The sequence below is a fragment of the Protopterus annectens genome, chromosome 13.part0 (genome assembly GCF_019279795.1).
Source record: "Protopterus annectens isolate FY-2018-M chromosome 13.part0, PAN1.0, whole genome shotgun sequence".
NCBI lineage: Eukaryota > Metazoa > Chordata > Ceratodontiformes > Protopteridae > Protopterus > Protopterus annectens.
Genome location: NC_056747.1, coordinates 1325189825 through 1325210787, shown reverse-complemented (window position 1 = coordinate 1325210787; position 20963 = coordinate 1325189825). Strand labels below are relative to the sequence as shown.

Genomic DNA, 20963 nt, shown 5'->3' with positions numbered 1-20963 from the left:
CAATGGGGAAAAGGGAATATTCCCTTATCCCCACTGTACTGCAATCTAAGCAACAGTTTTCTTAGTTGTACAATCACTGCTACATATTTATTTTCATGAAACTGCACTTCAACGGAAGTGTACTTCGCAAACTCTGGTTCAGTGAACCGGGAATCTAAGTAAAACAGAGCACTAGAGTGGGGATAAGGGAATATACCCATTTCCCCACTGTAGTGCAATCTCAGAGTTAGTATATTTAATGTAGCGGGGGTGTGGATGGTGCAGCCCCCCACATGGGTGGCGCCGGGGGGCTTGTCCCCCTTGCAAAACAGAGTTGAAATTGTTATTTTTTATTTTAATTGCTGGTTTGCTGAACTGGAATTCACGAAAGTGCACTTTCGTTGAAGTACAGTTTCGTGAAAGTAAGGTCGTACTTTTTTGTTCGAAATAATGGTATTTCGATCTAAAAAAGTAAACCATATACATTATATATATATATATATATATATATATATATATATATTTGTGTGTGTGTACACACATATATATATATATATATATATATATATATATATATATCACACACACACACACACACACACACACACACACACACACACACACACACACACACACCCATCAGGCCATCCTCAACCCCTTTTGCCATTTTGTACATGGGGTCGAGGTGTCACTTCTACAGTGACAATCATCTTGAGCCAAGCTTTACACCACCAGGGGGCTAGCCCTGCCATGGTAGTTCATTTGCACCACTCACTTGTGCACACACACTCACCTATGTTCAATTTAGTGTGTGTCCAATCCACCTACTGCAGGTCTTGAGTGAAGGCTCGGTGACCTCAGGATTATCCTTGTGACCCTAGTCATGAATAAAAAGGGTATGTGTACCAGCCCACTTACCCAGAAATTTAAATAAGTAGGCCAGTGGTTACAAAACATGCTAAACATTAAGCAAATATGGATTTGTTTCTGCTGATGTGTTGTTGCAGTCTGAATATTAAAGCAAAATGCTCAGCAGTGTGGTGCCTGCAGGTCACAACACTACATCTGTAGATCGATGTCATATAACATCAAAAAAATCACCAAAATTGACACATTCTGCACATGCTCTGGGGATTATCCTGGTGCAGACTACACAATCAAGTGTTTTTTTGTTTTTTTTTTGCAAGGGGAAAACCTCCCTGCACCTCCCCCCACAACCCCTACTAATTATATATACTAATTCTGAGATTGCACAATCCCAGGGGAAAGAAAATATTCCCCTACTTTGAGATTGTCAATCATGCACACCTGTTGACCATCTGTCTGTGTCGACCAAATGGCGTGATTCTACATGGTGTCAGAGAACTTGCTGTTTGTTTCACTGCTCGGCTCCTACATACGCACTTGTGTCCACACACACCCACACACACCAAGTAAGCCAAGAATCCCATGCAAAAATAGGTTACACAAAACAAAATTTAATTGTTAGAAAATACAAACAAGATCATGCAGCACAAACAAAATTTGTCACGTTTATCATCCTTCTTATCATCCCAGTAAATAGGTCCTGGAGGTTTAAATCTACTAAAGATTTTAGAAGAAAAAAGAAATCAAGGTTGTCATAAAGTTAGTAATACACCTCTATTTACAGTTTTGCACTATAAACGTACAAGTTGTTTGTGCTCCCTAGAGTTAAAACCTTTCCTTTTCACAGCCTCCAGAAACTTACTTACCACATCTACTATCTGCTCAGCTTGATTTCTAAAGACTTCTGAACTTGTGTTTTCCATTTCTGGCCGATATTCCAGTCCACCAAAGTGTAGCTCGCAGAGGAAATCTTTTGCTAAATGATAAATACAAGAAAGTATGAATGCTCTGTAGCGCAACACTGTTTTATATTACATTACTTGTGTTTTCTAACTGGAATAGAAAAAGAAAATCAGTAACGGATGAATTAGTGAGGTACACTTGTGGGAGAACTTGTTTAAGTAAAAAGTCAATAAATACAGTTCAGCTAAAGTGGAAAAAATGTCCTTATAGTATAAAAAAAGGATACCTCTAAATCATTAAATTCAACAAATAAGCATTGACAGGGACTGTTACAAAATATATACACAAATATTGGCAAGACCTAATTGTGTACGTTTATTACAATAATTCTTACCAGCTTTTGAAGAGAAGTGTAGATCATCCTGGTATAGCAAAAAATGGAGGTCTTAGTAAGAGTGAACAATTTCTGTTTAGCTTGCACCTCATTTTTCCTTACATGTATCCCTTCCTAAAGGTCAAAATGTACAATTCCAAGTCTTCTACTGAATCCCTAAGAGATCCTGGATCCCTAACAGATCCCATACATATTAGATGGATAATACTCTGTTGGATCTGATTTACAGGAAACTTCAGGGGCATCTATTCTTAATGGTCAGATGAAGTCATAATTGGGCTTTAAAGTGTTTGCATAAGTTTTGTAACTCATATTAATATTCCAATAAAGGGATTTTAAAAGACTTTCAGCTCCCAGAGTCTATACACACACACATAAATGTGTGTGTGTGTGTGTGTGTGTGTGTGTGTGTGTGTGTGTGTGTGTGTGTGTGTGTGTGTGAGAGAGAGAGAGAGAGAGTTTGTGTGTATGCGTCACTCACATACAAATGGAAGCACTCCATATAATCGAATGTTTGTAATCACAAATGTGTTTAACACTGGCAAAAGGTCCATTAGAGAAGGATATAAGGATGCCTTGTATTCCAGGCATATATCGTTGCTCAAAAGTCTGCAGGAAACAGAGTATAGAGATAGGGGCTTTGAGACAATCTGCATAGGACATTCTGTTTACACCCGGTTTTCTTTTTGTAAGGAAACTGACTTTCCAAATGTTGCATGTGCCCGAGTCAAGTGCATACTGAAGGGAACATTATACTCAAGGATGGTTCTGATGAGGGCTGACTACAGTGACATAGTGAGTTCTCTGGCCCTAGATGCCATGCCATTACTTATAAGTTCATACAGATTGATTTTTCCCATTACCTTATACACACTGGTCAAAAGCCGGGTTACTATCTACATGAGTCTCCAAATCTCCGACTACTGTGTCCACTTTAAGGGATGTTTTACAATCAGGTAGTTTCCCCCGCATGGCCAATTTCCCAAAAGGTACTATTATACATTTCTTAGTATGGAGTTTTAAGCTGTGGCTTTGGTATCAGTCATTTGTCTGTTAGACCTTCCTGTAACATGTTAGCACCTTGGGGGAGGGGTTCTATGATTGCACCTAGCTTGCAATCAACTGAAAACTTGGTAAACCAGAGACCCTTGACATTTGCATCTATTTTTTGGCAGTCAAGGCCAAAGAGGAGCAGACCCAGCACAGAACCCTGGGAAACTCCATTGGTGACCAGCCATTTTTCTAATCCTACCTTCCTGGGTCCTGTCTGTGAGACAGCTGGCTATCCACGAGTTATACAAGGGTTTATGCCTAATTCCTTGACTTTGTTTGCAATGCCAAAGTGGGGTACTGCATTAAATGCCTTAGCTAGGTCAAGGTATGCACTATTTTTCCCTCATCCACTGCCTTGGTGACCTTCTCAAAGAAGTCCACCAGGTTCAGTAGGTATGACCTGCTTTTGACAAAACTAAACTGGGTGAGGTCCAATGTCTGAAGATTTCCTGTAGCCTCACAGTAAGACGTTGTCCTGTTCGATTCTCAGCTTAAGCGTCTTCTGTGTGGAGACATGCATGAATGGGCATACCTTTGTTGAAGGTTGTGCGTCAGAGCTGGCAACTCGGTATGTAAAAATCTACTGCCAATCATTAGCAGACCGGAGTTCCGCTGTGGCGACCCCTAACCAGGAAAAAGCCGAAAGACACAACAACAACAATGGTTAATTATGTCCATGGTAATTCGTTCAATGGCTTTGCATATGGCTAGTCAGACTAGTGGGTCTGTAGTTCCAAGGATCTGTTGCAGTCCAGCAGTTGCATGAAACGAGGCCTGTGCAGATGCTATGGTTAAACAGCGACTCCAGTGGCCCTGACAGGTGACATTTTTGGCTATTTAGGAGGTACCCTGGGAAATTATTGGGGCCCACAGAAGCTGTATTCTTGGCCTTAGAGCATGCATCTAAGACCTGCTCCCTATTGATAGTTGCAGGGGTTATGTTAGATGGTATTTCCTGGGGGTGAGAAGGGGTAAAGTTTGAGCTGAACTGTCACAGCCATGTCATGAATGTCATGTAATGAACTGTTACTTTCTATACCTCCCAGTTCTGTGAACATGGCTCCATTTACCAAAAGTTTGGCGCACTGTTGGTTACAGCCTTTGAGGTTTCATACATAGCTAAAGAAGACTTTCTGGTTGTCCTTGGCCTAGGATGCTATCTTTACCTCAAAATTTGCTTTGTTGTTTGTTATCTTTTTTTGGTGTTACACTTCCTAATTTTAGCGATTACTTTTTTCTTTTGTTACACAACCTGTTTACATTTGGATTCTACCAGTGTGGTTTGTTCTTTGAGTTAGTTTTGGGCTTACTTCTGGTAGGCAAATCAGCCTATATGCAATCACTGACATGGCTGTACAGAGCTTCTGTGAATAATTCAGCATAGGCTGCCATGAGCTCTGGGTTTGGAGGGGCTTGAAATTTTGACAGGTGATCACTTAATAAAAGGTAGTTAGCCTCGGTGTAGCTTCTAACTATTATAAGGTTTGCTGGGGTAACAGAACTGATTACTTATAAGGAGACTGTTCTGTGAGCTGACCTTACCAGAGAGGACACAACACTGGAGGATGTGCAGCATTCTCCCCCATTTGAGAGTACCAGGTCCAGTATGTTTGTATCACTACTAAGCATATACACTAACTGGTCTAAGCTGCTGTGTTTACAAAGCCTGGGAATCTCTGCACCTGCAGCTCTGAAGTCATGTAGGATTCCCAGTTTACAGAGGGTTAATTAAAGTCTCTCATGAATATGGTATTAGATTGAATAATGAGCATCTCCAATAGGTCTACATATGAGCTATGGATTTATGGCACATAGATGAGCAGCTACAGATTGTCAGAATATGGTATGGGGCTTTGTTTTTGGTAATCTGGGTGTGGAGGCACTCCAGTGTGTCATCCTGTTTGACCACCCTAGAAGCATGCTTGCTATTGATGTAGATCAAGACACCTCCACCTTTAGTCCCTTGTCTGTGCACTTGATGGTCTAAATGTGTGAACACCAGTAAAGCCTTCTACTGCCAGGCTACACTCTGTGGCTTTAAACCATGTCTTGGTAACTGCACAGATGCCTGCATTCTCAAGTCAGGAGAGCTTGGAAGGAATGGAGCTTCTTGTTTAGACTCCTGGCATTGAGCAACAACACCTTTAGATTTCTTTGGGCAGATTTTACTATGTTGAAAGGTTTGTCAGTTTGGCATTGCCTTAAAAAGGTTGTGTGAGGATTACAATGATTTAGCCTATATTCAAAAGCCTAGAGGGGACAGTTGCAGAGCATCCTTGGCAAAGCAATGTGGTTTGCTGACCATGTCCTCCCCACACTGACAAAAACCGTACCTCCCTAGAATGACACCAAAACCCAAGCCAAGTATTAAAGTGAGTCATCTTATGCTTGTATTGTGGCATCATCCTTAGTACAGCTAAATGCTGCTCATTGCACGTACCAGCCCATGACACATAGTCTGATAGCTCCATAATATCACACTTTATATCGTCTTGGAAGGTACTTCTCAGGTCATTTATGCCTGCATGGATTATGACCGAATCATACTGGTACCTGTGGTGCAATGACTTGTGTGGATAACCTGATTGATCCTGGCCCCTTTAGGTAACTGACCAGTATTTTCTCCTTGTTCAGCCTGGTGAGTGGGGCATCAGTATGTCATACTATGGTGTCCCCTATGACTAGGGTTATGGGTAGTGTATTGGTTTGCCTAATGGGCTTGGTAGTTGAGGCTCTGCTAGGTGTGGCTTTATGGGCAGTATTAACCGTTGTTACTATTAAGTGCTTTCTAGTTTGGTGAGGATAATTTTTGGAAGTAGCATGTCTGGGAGGGACTTTCAGGTACGGGAAGATTGCATTTAAGTACCTCAGCATAAATGGTGGGTGTAGTGTGTGTCTAGCAATCAAACTATTATGAGCGTTTGTCTGCAAGAATTGTGGCTCCAGAAACATTGTGGATATTTATCTAGATGTGTGTGTGTGTGTGTGTGTGTGTGTGTGTGTGTGTGTGTGTGTGTGTGTGTGTGTGTGTGTGTGTTTGCATACTGTATTTCTTTGAGAATTAAATGATTCTCAGTCAGCATTAGATAATTGTTATATTGTCTCAATATTCTGATATTCACCAAACTGGCTGCAGAGAAATTGGGAAAGTGCATACACATGATATCAGGTCCTTTATTGGATGAGCTACTAGGATGTGGTACATGAGGGGTTAACAGTGGGCAGACTAAGGGTGCTTTTGGAGCTTGAGATTAGACCAGTCTATATTATACTAAATTCAAGGGGCAGTGCTTCTCAGTGCTCACCCAAGCTGCTCTGTGCTCCTCAACATACAAAGTAGTTGCCCTACACTCACCAGGTTACTGCTACAGTTCATGCAACTGCCTGCATCCAATACGTGGCACTGCTAACCACCACTGTATGATCAGCAGTGGACACTCAAATGCACTAAATTTACACAGGCACTTAAAATACAGGAAACTGGCTTGTAATCCATCTGGCCAATAAAACAACTATACTTACAGGTGTCTTGTGTGTTTCCCAACTCAGATAGACTAGGCCACTAAGTACTGCCACTAGGCAGAATGTCCATTTCCTCAGTGTAAAAACACCAAAAAAAGATTGTTTGAGAGGGAAATTTACCAAAGCAACTTAAACTACCTGGACAAAATTATCTAAAGTGCAAAAAAAAACAACAAATAAAGCAAACAAAGCAGTTGCCCTCTAAATGTTAAAAGGACCCTCATAGGTTGTGGTAAGGGCACCAAGCATATGGAAGCTCTGGGAAAATAAGCAGGTGACAACTTGTAGTAATGGAGGTTTACTCAAGAGCAATACTGGTCTGCTGGGTGGACATCCACTAAAATGCAGCTATGAAAAACAGTGGATCAGAAAAGTACTTAAATAGCACACATGACAGACACTAGCAATGAAAGAGAGAGGGAGGGACTTTGAGAGTCAGATTACCATAAGGGGAAGCTGGAGATGCAGCTTTTTAAAACCACAGCAGGAAAAGGGTAGGGCATTCGGGGAAAATTTCAAATTTAAGCTGCAAGATGCAGACTAGCTAGAGAGGGAGACAATCAAATAAAGTTAATATTGGAGCGCAGGTCCTATGACTCAGAGCTGCAGGTCAATGACCCAGGTAGGTTAGAATTTCAGAAAGACTAGCTTAATGTCTCAGTGAGAGCTGGGCCAGACCCAAACAACATGGGAAAAAACAGTAGCAAAGTAAACAGGCACCAGCATGCAACTTTAAGCAGGTAAATGACAGGCAGAATGTAGGACTCTAGCAACCAAACTGGAATATAAATAGATGTAAAAGCAATGAAGCACCAATCCTGGAGTAAAATTCACAGTACTGCCACTACTGCAATCCCAACACAGACTAAGGCAACAGACAATGTAGAAATTTGCCCGTAACACTGTATGGAAAATGGACTAATATATAACTAATTTAGACTCAAATCAGGTGGTATTTCACAGTTTTGCCACAACTGTGAATAAAACTATAAGATTAAGGCCTCAGACAGGGGTAAAAATACAAACAGCTGTCTTTAACAAGTAATTCAACTTACTGAGATGGAAGTGCAATATAATGTATAAATTATGCTAATATCTTGTAGTAATATGCAATCTTTCCACAAATGCAAATGACGCTACAAGACTAAGGTCACAGAACAAAGTAGAAAAATGCAAACATATAACGTTTTTGGCTAAAACATGGGAAAAAAAGCAGAAAAACACAAAAAGTTATCACATAGGTCAGTGTAAGTGCAACTTAAACATTTAAGCACAATTTTAAATAAAAGCCTTTTTTTCTTAATTTAAATAAAAGCTTTTCTTTTCTTCTCTTTTGTTGAAAAGCTTGTTTCTCACACTTTAGGGTTTTCCATACCTCTCAATCTTGGCCATAACAACAACCAGTTTCTTGCCTGCAGCAGCGGCATCCTTTCCAATATTTTGCAACTTTGTCTTAAGGGGTTCAGTAGAAATATTTCAAGTAGATGGGAAGCTACAGGATATTCTGGGTGTGCTGCACTTTCTTTTTCTAACTGCAATCTGTTATATCATTCTTTAAGAGAGCAAAGCTTGAAGGATGCACAAATTCTGCAGACCACTATGAAATAAGCTTCCCTGAGACATTTCAAACAACTATCCTGCACGGAGGGGAGCAGTACCATGTTTATATTTTTGTCTGCTGTTGCATCTCTATGATACTAGGAAACTAGATAACTGTAAACAGCTACAGAAAGCAGTCAAGAGCAAACCACTAACCACTATCCAAGAGGGTACCATACAAGGTATGGACAGAAGAAGCCTTTCTGAAGTGTACAGTGAAACTGACAGGAAAACTTCACAGAAATAATAAATGGAAAAAATGGACTTGTCTGCAGACAGACCTAAAGCAGAAAACTAAAGGAGCTCAAATGAATTGCAACAGCAATGTCTAAACAGAAATGGTGATCTGCAACCATTTTGTAAACAAGCAATTTCAATGCATGTCTAAGGAGATCCAGAGAGGTATACTTAAACACCGAGGATTGTGGGTAATGAAGTGAGGCTAGGACGGCTGAGAAAGTTTTTTGACTCAATCTAACAGGCCAAGTCCTGCTAGACTTAGTACTATAGGTAACAGAGATAAAGCTTCCAACAACAAACCGATAAACATGTTTAATGCAGTGTCCTGCTTAGTAGTGGTTTCATTTCCAGGAGAGGTTACAGGCCCCTTGAGGTAGTTTGGGGCAGCTGTTGTCTCAAGACAACTTACCACTACAGTGATGCAACCTGTGATAGGGTGTTGCATGACACAGCTGTTGCTTTAGACATTTGGACCATACATGCCCCAGTAGTTACAGTGGAAACATTTAACCCCAAGAACTTGGCATGTATTTAATCAGTGGTTCCCCCTTTGTGCACTCTGCTGAAATGGTTTAGATTGTCCCCATGACTTCCCTCATTCATGCCTATAAACAGAGCTAGGTAAACCCATCTTGGGCAGCTGTGATCTGCTGGTTAGAGTTCACTTTCTGTGCATTTCCTCAGTGGTGCTATACATCTATGTCTGTCAACCCAAATTCTTATATTCTGAGGTAAAATACCAAGTGATCGTTCCCTTATCTCAAAGCCTGCCAACATTTCAAAAGTAGTAATTTTATAGCCACTTTCCACCTGTTAAAGTAGTCCTGTGCTATTGTCCCACATTTTCTTAACTTATTTCTTTATACTTTGTGTTCACACATCATTCTTAACTTTAAATCAATATCCAACTTGCTAAATGCGTGTATTGCCATACCCATGAGCAGACGGGTAAAAAGCCTCATCCACTGCTCTTGGTATATTTGTTAAGTATACACACACAGACACACACACACACAAGTGTCTTAATAAAACCACCAAAAGTCATCCTTCTCGTTATACTGAGGAAGTGCTTTACTACTGACCTCGGCAGGGTTGGCTTTCTATTCCTGCTCATCTCATTTTCATCTCCTGCTTTCACAGTTCAAGCTGTATTTTGAGGCTACCTAGGAATATAGGGACTGAAGTGAGCCTGTAACTGGCTATTGATCGATTAGTGTTCTACCCCAGTAAACAAATTTAAGTAAATTAACTAAATAAATAAATAGACATACTGAACTGCCATCTTTGCTATGTACTTTGCTCCTACAACTTCTGCCAGTCTGTCTCCAGATGCATGTGCGGCAGCTATCAAATTAGCTTTGATTAAACCAGCCATAGCCGGCCTTAGGCATAGGTCAACTAGGCGGTCACCTAGGGCACCTTTCTAACAGGGGCACAGTAATCTAGATGGTGTAGTTATGCCAGGGTGGGGGCACTAAGTGGTGTGGGGGGCGCTGTGAAGCCCTTTTATTTTTATTTTATTTTACATTTGTTGACCGGGCTAGTCCAACTGGATATATGTCCATTTTCAGTGGAGGCCCGAGGAGAAAAGCTCCAACGAACACAGAAAAAAAAATACAATATCATTTATAATATGAGACATTTACAAATACAGCTAAATTGACAGATACTAATCACATTCAATTACATTTTGTTGCATTTCAGTAAAACAGGAATCATGGTGCATTTCAGCTATGGTTAGCCATTCGAACACATTTCCTAATAAAAATTTGTGTAAGAGAAAACTTTGTATTTAGAGAGACTAGACACAGTGTATTTTAAGAGAATAAATCTAGAGACAGAGTAGATGAATAGAAAAAAAATCTATAATAGAATATGTAGAAGCTTATAAGTAGTGTGGGATAAGCAGAGCTACGTTTAATCTGATGGATAGATGCCTAGTCAGGTTTAGTACAGGGGCACAACCAGTGTGTTGTAAGGTAGAGTTTCAGTCTATTTTTGAAGAGTGATGGAGAGGGAAGAGAGGAGAGGTTACTGGGGAGAAGATTCCAAGTTTTTCAAACAGCATTAGAGAAAAGAGATTCACCAGCCTTGTTGTTAGGTTTAGAGGTATGTAGAAGATTTTTGTGTGAGGAACGTAGTGATTTCAGATTTGTATATGGAGTGATGAGGGTAGATAAAATAGGAGTACTGAATGGTTTATAGAGAGTTTTATGGGCAATGGTTAGTTGATGGAATTTAATCACATTTTGTAGTTCAAGCCATCCTAGCTGCTTTATATTTATGCAGTGGTGGGTTCTGTTAAGGGTTTCCTGTTGCAAATCTAGCGATGTTATTGTAGGAAGTTTCCAGTTTGCTGAGGTTATTTTTTGAAAGGTTAGTATAAATAGGTGAGGCATAGAGGAGAGTAGAGATTAGATGAGTGTGAGCTATGGTTGTTCTAGCTGTACGGGAAAGGTAAGGTTTAATCCTATAGAGGGAGCCAAGTTTTTTGTTGACAGTTTTTATTGTATTGTTGATATGGGTGTCAAAGTTCAGATTGTTATCTATGGTGATACCCAATAGTTTGGTGGTTGGCTCGGGTGATATAATGACACCATTGGTAGATGCAACTGAGAAATCAAGTGAAGAGGATTTTGTGAGTCGGATTAAAGAGGAGGAGTTTAGTTTTTTGGGGGTTCAAAAGAAGGCAATGCTGTGTAAACCATTGTTCAACTGTGTTAAATGTCTTCTGGGTAAGAGAGAGGACTTCATATGTGGATTTGGCTGAGCATATTAGTGTGGAATCTTCAGCATATTGTATGAATGTGGCTTGGGCGATGGCTAGATGAAGGTCGTTAATAAATATTGAGAAGAGGAGAGGTCCTAGTATGGACCCTTGAGGGACACCTAGGGTAACTGGTTGTAGGCTAGAAAGAGTCTTATGCCAGATTACTGCCCGTTGTCTTTTGTCTAGGTAGGACTGGAACCATTTTATGGTAGGTGCATCTAAAGATAGGGATTTGAGTATGTTAATGAGAATCTGATGATTGACCATGTCAAATGCTTTGGACAGGTCAATGAATAGTGCTGAAGAAAGGTTATTAAGGTTACGTTTTTTGTTTATGCAATCTGTAAAGGAAAGAAGGGCAGTGGTGGTGCTATTTGAAGGTCTGAAACCATGTTGAGAGCTGGAAAGTAAGTTATTTTGAGTTAAGTGGTCAAGTAATTGCCTATGGATACATTTCTCCATGATCTTTGCCAAGGGTGAAAGAAGGGCAATAGGGCGGTAGTTGGAGAGCTCATAGGGGTTTCCACCTTTATGGAGGGGGATAATATGAGAGACTTTCCATAAGCTAGGTATGTAACCTTCAGTAATAGTCCTATTGATTAGAATGGAAACAGGATAAGCTAAAGCTTTGGCTGATAGCCGTAGGAAATCAACAGGTAGTTGATCTGCTGAGGGAGAGCATGGTTTTAGTTTTTGTATAATGGTTACAATATATGTAGTTGGTACAGGTTTCAAGTGAAAAGGAGGGGGTGAGGTAGAGTTATAGGAAGGCAGAGCTTTGCCTAGGGCACCAGTTGACCAAAGGCTGGGCCTGAAACCAGCATGCTAAATTCCCTTTGATTCATACTTTGATTCATACTTCTGGTCAGCTATGACAGTGATGACTTTCCATTTGCTTCTTATTTCTTTTCACCCGTTTCCTAACTCACAATCTAAAAAAATAAAATAACTACTACGCAATATATATTTCTGTATATATTTACCTCATGGTTGCAAGAGTAACATCCACATACTTTTTAGTAATAAAACTCTTCAGCAAGCTATAAAAACCCAATTTACAAAATCCACAATGCTGCCATAAATTATTGTGTAAGGAAATTGGCTGTAAATCTACATCACTAGTCTCACTCCAGTGGTGTAAATGGATAGATATCCCAACTACAGCCCAGGAGAGCAGAGTTTGATTAGTGGCTCACGGTGACTGGTAAAGTGACAGGGAGGATAGTTGTGCATATCCTGGAGAGGAGGGACATGTAGAGCATTACCGAATTAACACCGGTAGGGGTGGAGGCGGTTCAAAGGAATGGATGCCAAGTTACAGGACAGAGAAACAGAGTGAAATGTGATAACCCTACATCCTGGGGCAGGGCAGACTCTCAGAGTGGCCCACAAGTATAGAGTAAGCATATAGAGGTAGGGAGAGTGAACAAGAGGAAAAGGCAAATCCTCGCAAGGTTAGATGACTGTTTCTCCACCCTGTCCATCTCTAAACAAGCAGGCAAATCCTCGCAAGGTTAGATGACTGCTTCTCCACCCTGTCCGTCTCTAAACAAGCCTAGGATATATCATTCTCAGAATGGCTCAGCTCAGTGTGTTAGGGCCACCTATTTTTAAGACACCTTCCAGCAGGGAGACCCTCCAGACCAAGGGAAGACCAGAGCTACCCCTTCCCTCCCCAGCATTAGATGTGTGTTGCTGAGATGCACCGATCTGGTGGACATGGCTTGATCAGCTGATATGCTGAAAAAAGTAGAACAAAAAATGAAAACCTCTACATCACTAGCAGTGATTATATCACTCTCGTCTTGGACATTGCTATTTAACAACTTGTAGTAAATGAAATATGCTGTCTTGAGCACTAACCAAACAGGATCCATATTCCACAGCTAATAACAGAGTTATAACCAGTGACTTTTGAGGAACTCCCTTTTATCCCACTGCCTTATAGTGAATTTGCCTACTTATACTTTGGAGGTGAGGATCTTTGGAGGTTTATTGCTGGGATTGTGACACATACGCTTGCCTTACAGTGAATTATTAATTATTCCTATTTTTAAGATGGTTCTGTCTTGTCGTTATTTTAGGAAAGACGTTATCAGACTTGAAAGGGTTCAAAGATCCTTCACAAAGAAAATTAGAGGCCTGCTGGATATCTCTTTTGTAGACAGATTAAAAAGACTCTGTTTTCTATATGTGGGGACTGCTCTTGTTTGGCATCTACTTCTATGAAGTACAGGCCAACACTAAGGGACTCTGGCTAACAAAGTTCGCAGATGACTGCAAACTGAGAGCCATTATTGAATCCCCAAATGATGTGGCTATTCTACAAAAGGGCCTTACAGAAACAGATGCTTTGTGCCAGAGCCATGGGCTCAAGCTCATTGCCAAGAAATGTATACTTATCCCCTTTGGGAAAAAACATGTACCCATGAATTACCACATAGGTGGCAGTACACTAAACACCAAAAGTGTGATGAGAGACTTAGGAACAACACAGGTGGACAGTGGTCTCACCTTCGTTAACCACATTGCCACAACAGTCAGGAAATCCTTCTATGTGGCACACCTCATCACTAAGGGCTTTTCATCTAGAAAAAAGGAGGTCATTGTCCCACTGTACTCATCCCTTATTAGACCCATTATAGAATGCAACGCCCCATTTGGTATGTACCTCTCAAGACATCTGCAACAACTGGAAAGGTCGCAGAAATATCTCACTAAGAGGATCACAGGCCTAAAGCAGATGCCCTATGCTGATCATCTAAAAAAAACTCCAGCTATACTCTGTCGCATATCATCTACTCAGAGGAGATCTCTGCTTAACATACAAGGCCATGTCAAACCCATAGCTGTTGGACATGCTTCACTTAAAGAAATACCAATCCCTCAGAGACTCACACTCCAGGCATCTAAACTTTGTCATCACAATGAACAAAATATGCTGGAGGGATAGCTTCCTGACCCAGAGACTCCCCAGACTCTGGAATAGACTGCCCTTACATGTCAAGCAGAGCGCCTCTTTGGCCCTCTTCAAAAGTAACCTTGATGATTGGATAGGAGATAGGAAATTCACCCCGGGGATCATGTCAGTCGACCTGCTAGACAGGTGTCCAGGGAAGTAAATACTGTGGGAAGAAATAGCCAGGGAATTTTTATGGCTAGGCTTGTATAGGCCCTAGGGCCGATAGTCTAATACCAACCTATGAACCTATGTTTTCTATATGTTACTAAATTAAGGGGTGCCAATTTGGATTTATACATGCATGTCTCATCCTGAATTAAGTTATTTACTGGGGGTAATTTTCTTCACCAGGACCAATGTACTAGAAACAGTAAGTTACCATTGAATATTACAGTAATGCACAAATATACTGGAAGTAAATACTTTCAATATAGAGCAGGAAAAAGATGGAACTCTTTACCATTAGAAATTAGAGAAGCAGTGAAATGTGTTTAAAAAAAGGTTGAGTTATGGTTTGGAGAAAAAGTATATTGGTCATTAAGTAGGTGGAGAGAGGCGGCAAATGATCTCTTGTGAGGTTCTTGGTAAACGTTGAACCTTGACCCTTAAAACCTAGGTGTCTGGTGGTGGTGCTGGTAAGCCAGTTAATAAAAATAGACTGTGTTCCTTGGTGTGCAGTCTTGACAGGACTGAAATCTGATGTCCAGACATTCCATTCAGGCTGAAGAGGCATTGGAGTTCACTGAACTGCTGACCTGTAAAGGAAATTGGCTTTAAAGCAGCCAGCTAACTTTCTATATTGACATAAATAATTATGAAGTGTTGTAAGGGTTGTTGGCTCAATGATGCACAGATAAAACATCAGCTTGCAACTTCTATGACCTAGGTTTGTTTGTTGGTCAATGAACCCTGCCACTTAAATTTGGGGAGGTGACAGTTTGGACAGTATGAACTACCATCTCTTTCTGCATTATTACTTAGCCGGTAGTGAGCATGAGCAGACCTATGAAGGAAATTAAGACATGCCTGGGGAGGTATAAAACCTCATAACAGCTGCAAGCGCAAGACAACCTTCTGATCTGAAGCATTATAAACTCTCATCTAGGGGTCAGATACAGATGTTGGTTAAAGTGAAATACCAGCAGACCCACAATACAACTGCACTGCTTAAGACTACGTTTGACTTTCACTCCTGCCAGAGGAAAATGGATGGGCTTAAAAGGGGTTACTGGCAGAAGAGTGATGCCAGAGTTTAAGCAGACCCAGTGCAGAGCATGGCAATACAGAGTACAGTATTATTTATCACACCTAGGAGCTACAGGAATAGGGCTGAAGAACCAGGTAATAGGTCATTACAGCTTCCTAGCCCTGTCCAAAACCAAAATTTATAGTGAAAAATGTTTGAGGAAAAGAGACTTCCGGGCTGAAAAAATATTTCACATCCAGACCCATAATGTTATCCAACTAACGAAGTAAAAAGAACAGGATGAAACCTACAGGAGTAAAAGCGTTTTCCTCACACTGTGTCTTTTCAACACAAAGAAAGCCTTGACAACTGGATCCTAAACAAATGAGATGATTTAGTCCCTAATTATTTCCTTGAGGTATCCTCAGGGATGAAATCCATGCATGACTCTTGGCCTGCAGTGTGGTTTGTTTGAACACTATTCAAATGTCCATCTTTTTTTTTTTTCTTCTTACCACCTAAATACAATGAACTTTGTAATGTCATACATTGTAGTTAATGAGTGAATCACCTGCTTCAAAACTGTTAACAGAAAGCGACATACCTTGCTGACAGATGTTCTTTTCCCTCATGTAGAAATATCCATCTGGGCATTTACAGTTGTAAACACATGTGCTTCCTGCAGGGCAGTTACTGCAAAGATCTGCAAGTAGAACATAGAACAAACATTTAGTGCATAAAATCCAGTCCGTGGGATTACATCAGAAATGAAAATACTGTGCGACAACAAAACTACAAAGTGGCTAAAGACAGACAAATAGCTTGCAGCTGCACATCAAAAAAATCATGGGTGCCAAAATGAAATGGAGGTTTAAGTTTAAAAAAAGAATTGAAGATGTAAAATGGATGGAAGGAAGATCACACATGCCCAGTATCTGTAATGGTGTCAGATAGATATCCACCATATTACCAGGCCAGAAAAACCCAGATTCATTGTTTTCTACTTTGTCAGGGCAGGACTTTGGACAGTACTGTCTAAGGTACCTGCCATAACAGTAGATCATCTAAGAGACATCACCTCAAGACTAAATCATAACATTTGGTTTACTCATTTCCCTATGATGGTCTACTCTGACCATTTCTTGGTAAAGTTGGCATACAGGTACTCAAATATAACCGGTACAGGTAACAGCCAGGATGCACACAGGTGCTGTTACAATGTTCTTTCCTCAAAGATAGAATAGTTGTGTAAAATCTTACCATAACCATAGATGTCCTTCTCTTCTATGTTGCAGTATTCCTTACACATTGGGTCGTATTTTACCAAATGTCCTGTATACAAAAGCTTATTGCCACTTGCTGCACATGGGACATCACACAAAGGCACAGAGAATGTCAGCCATAAAAGGAATGTCCGCACACACTATCTTCAGATTAAGTTAGCCCCATGAGGAAAAGAAATCCAAAGGGAACATAAAAAGGGAGACATCTTAGGAAAGAACAAGTTGTAGGGGAAAGACAGGTGGGATAGAATACTGCAACATAGAAGAGAAGGACATAATGGTTATAAGATTTTACACAAATATTCTATATGCTATTTAATGTTGCAGTATTATTTACATATGGGAGAGTGAAAACCTCAAAGGGAACCCAGGGAGGAGGATGGAGTAGAGGAAGACAGTGCAGAAGTAGTTTCGACAAATCCATGCAGAATTGTCCTAGCAAATCTTGCCCTGTTTCTGGAGACAGTGCTCAACTTGTAATTCTTTGTAAAAGTATGAACAGATGACCAAATATCACCTTCCAAAATGGAATGAGCATCTTGACCTTTGAAGAAAGCCCCTGTGGAGGCAACAGATCTGATAGAATGGGCCTTAACAGAAGATGACAAAGATTTCCCATGAAAGTCATAGCAAAAGACAATAGCCTTAGAAATCCACAAAGAGATAGTTTGTTTGGAAACAGGTAAACCCAGAGCCCTGGGATGAAGAAACACAAACAGTTGATCAGACTTACTAATAGGCTGCTTTGTCAAGGTAAAATCCGAGTTGTCTATGCACATTTAAGAAATGCAGATCCTTTCACTATGGGACTGAGGTGAAAGGAAGAAGCTAAGCAAATGGATGGACTGATTAACTCATTCACCACTTTGGGCATGAAAGACGGATTCATTCTCAAAGATACCCTGTCCTTGTGGAAAACTAAAAAAGGGGGTGAAGCCATCAATGCTTGAATCGCAGAGACCCTGCTAGCAGAAGTTAAAGCTACTAGAAGTAATGTTTTTATGTGCAAACTTCAGAGAAGCAGAGGCCGCTGGCTCAAAAGGAGCCTAAGTAAGCTTCTCTAACACATAGTTAAGATCCCAGGGAGAAGGAACTGGTTTCCTGGCAGGTTTCATGTGTAGGACACCTTTAAGAAAAAGCTTAACTTCCAGCCTGGAAGCTAAGTGAGGAGTTAATGGCAAGCAAGGAGGCAAGTAGAGCAGTGGACTTAGACTGAGGAATAGGAAAGGCCACTATTAAGCAACTCACACAGGTTAGAAAGCACCAAAGGAATGTCCACAGAGACAGGGTCCTCTTTCCTTTTGTGGCACTAGATAGAACTTCTTCTCCACTTGGAAATATAATATTTCCTAGTATTGGGTTACCTGTCCTCCTGTAAAACCCTAAGCACATCCTTAGAAAAGAGGTACCTGAAAGGACTCAAATGTTGATCACCCACAATGTCATTTGCAGAGTTGATAGAGGTGGATGAATCAAGGATCCCTTGTCCTTAGTGAATAGGTCCAACTAGTGAGGTAATTTGTAGTGATGATCCTTGGCTAATTGCAGAAGAGGGAACCAGTGCTGTCTTGGCCAAAATGGGGTCACTTTTTTGAATGAGAGGGAAAGGGGGAATGCATAAAGACACATCCCCTTCCATGACAAAGATAGAACTTCCACCTTCCAAGCCTGAGGGTGAGGGACCCTGTTCAGAGGGGAGGCAGAGAGGCCCATTTCTGGAGTACCCCACTGGTGAACTAGATCCAGGAACACATCCCTGTGAAGCATCCACTTGTGGGATTGTGTCATGGATCTGTTTAATGCATCTGAGACAGAGTTCTGAGCAGAGGGGAGATGCAAAACATTCAGTGTCACTTTGTACTGGATAGCCAATTCCCATGCTTTGATGACTAACAAAGAAGGCAACATTTTGTGGCCCCCTACTTGTTTATGTGCCAAAAGGATAGTGGTATTGTCTGTCAGAATCCTGAGTAGTCCTGGGAAAAATAGAGGGCAAAAAGTCTGCAAGGCCAGAATCAGAGCCCTCATCTCTCTGATTTTGATGTGCTCCCTCTGCTGAGAGGGGGACCAAAGACCCTGTACCTTCCTGGAAGCAAAGGTTGCTCCCAAACCTAAATCCGAGGCATTTGTAAAAAGCTGCTGAGCTGGCTGAGGTACTGGAAGTGGGAGGCCATGGTTCTGACTAAGTTGCTGCATCCACCAAAGCAGCTTTGTTTTTAGGCAGGGAAGAAGAGGAATCAAGACATCTAAAGGATGAGCAGATGACCATGCTGGGACGAAACTGTCTTCAGAAATCACTGGAACGTTCTCATGTATAATGTTGAAAAAGGTAGCATGGGGATTATGGAAGCCATGAAACCCAGCAGTCTCAGAAATTCCCTGGCTGTGATGGAAGGAAGGGGAAGAACAGACTCCATGAATCCCATTAGAGAGAGGGCTTTTTCTAAAGGCAGGAAAACCATCAAGTCCATTGAGAACCTGCACCCCAAGATGATGAGGTCCTGTCTTGGGGTCAGACTGGATTTTCTGAAATTTATTGAAAATCCTAGGCCCTGCAAAAAGGGAATAGCTAGGTCTAGGTGTTGTAGTAATAGATCTGGACTGCTGGCAAGGAAGAGCAGGTCATCCAAGAAGGGGTAAACTTGAAACCCTTTCACCCTTAAGAAGGCAAAGGCTGGGGCTAGGGTCTCTGTGAATATCCTTGGAGCAGTGGAAAGACCAAAAGGCAAGGAAGAAAACTGAAAGTGCAAAGAACCCACTGGGAAATGCAAGAACTTCCTGAAAGGGAGGAAGAGTCTTCCAAGTCATGAAGTATTCTTTTTGGATGATGGAAATGACCCAGGAGTCCCAAGTGATTTCCATCCATGCTGAAAGGGAAACGGATAGGTGATTAGATAAAGGAGTATAACTTGGAAGAGGAAGCTGCACGTCACAGAGAACTTTGTCTTGGCTGAAAGGGCTGCTGAGGAGTAGGGGTAGAAACATCCTTTGACTATGGGAGTCTCCTGGAAGACTTCCATGGCCTAGATCCAGAAAAGCAGGAGGAGCAAGCAAGTCTTCTGACAAAGGGATTCTTGGCAGGGAAATTCCTATGGAATTTAGGGACTGGAGAAACAAGCGTTTCAAATCCTGGAGCTCCTTACCCTTTTCCTTCAAAGTTTAAAAAATTCTGCAGCTGCTGTGCCAAAAACGGCAGAGTTAAGCATCAAGCAATTTTTGCCTTTATGTCATCAGGGAGTGACTGTAGATGTAGCTATGAATGTCTATTGAGTACCGAAGCTACTGCCTAGTAAGATGCCTCCATAGGTTCATAGATAGGTACTAGCCTATTTGCCCTAGGGCCTATATAAGCCTAGCCAAACAGTGCCCTGGCTTTCGCCACCCAAGAAAATTATTTTCTTGTGCCCCTGTCATGCAGAGCCACAGAAGTGATCTCCAGGGTGAAATTCTCCAGAGTGAATTTCCTATCTCCCATCCAATCATCAAGATTTTTCTTGAAGAGTGCTAATGAGGAGTCTTGCTTGATAGAGATATAGATTGTTCCAGAGTATGTGAAGTCTCTGGGACAGGAATCTATCCCTCCAGCATGTTCTGTTTATTGTGGTGACAAGGTTTAGGTCACTAGAGCATGTAGCTCGGAGGGACTGGGATTTCTTTAAATGGAGCATGTCCATCAGCTCTAGGTTTGACATAGCTTTGTATGTTAGACAGAGATCGCCTCTGAGTAAACGATATGCGACGGAGTAAAGCTGGAGTGTTTTGAGATGGTCTACGTAGGACATCTGTTTGAGGCCAGTAATCCTCTTTGTGGGGCATTTCTGCAGCCTTTCCAGTTGTTGTAGATGTCTTATGAGGTACATACCAAAAGAGGCATTGTACTCTATAATGGGTCTAATGAGTGATGAGTAGAGGGGAACAATAACCTCTTTTTTCCTGGGCGAGAAACCTTTTGTGATGAGGTGTGCCACTTAGAAGGATTTCCTGACTACTGTGGTGATGTGATCATCAAAGCTGAGACTACTGTCCAGCTGTGTCCCAAGGTCTCAAGGTTTCAGTGTTAAGTAGACTGACGCCTATGTGGTAGTTCACAGGTACAGAGTTTTTATCAAAAGGGATGACAATGCACTTTTTGGCACTGAGCTTGTGTTAGCCTGTACTTCAGAGAAGTAGATGCCGAACAGGAAAGGACCCAGGACAGAACCCTG

General features: G+C 41.3%; 1 protein-coding gene across 1 annotated transcript in view; it reads right to left on the bottom strand.

Annotated features, from left to right (window-relative positions):
- The window catches only part of LOC122788280 (streptococcal hemagglutinin-like), a 755305-nt gene that overhangs the window by 221265 nt on the left and 513077 nt on the right, over positions 1-20963 (bottom strand). The window contains exons 3-4 of the mRNA XM_044055345.1: positions 16080-16178; positions 1713-1822 (exon numbers count right to left, since the gene is read on the bottom strand). Coding sequence (XP_043911280.1) covers positions 1713-1822; positions 16080-16178 — 209 coding nt within the window. The remainder of the gene's footprint in view (positions 1-1712; positions 1823-16079; positions 16179-20963) is intronic.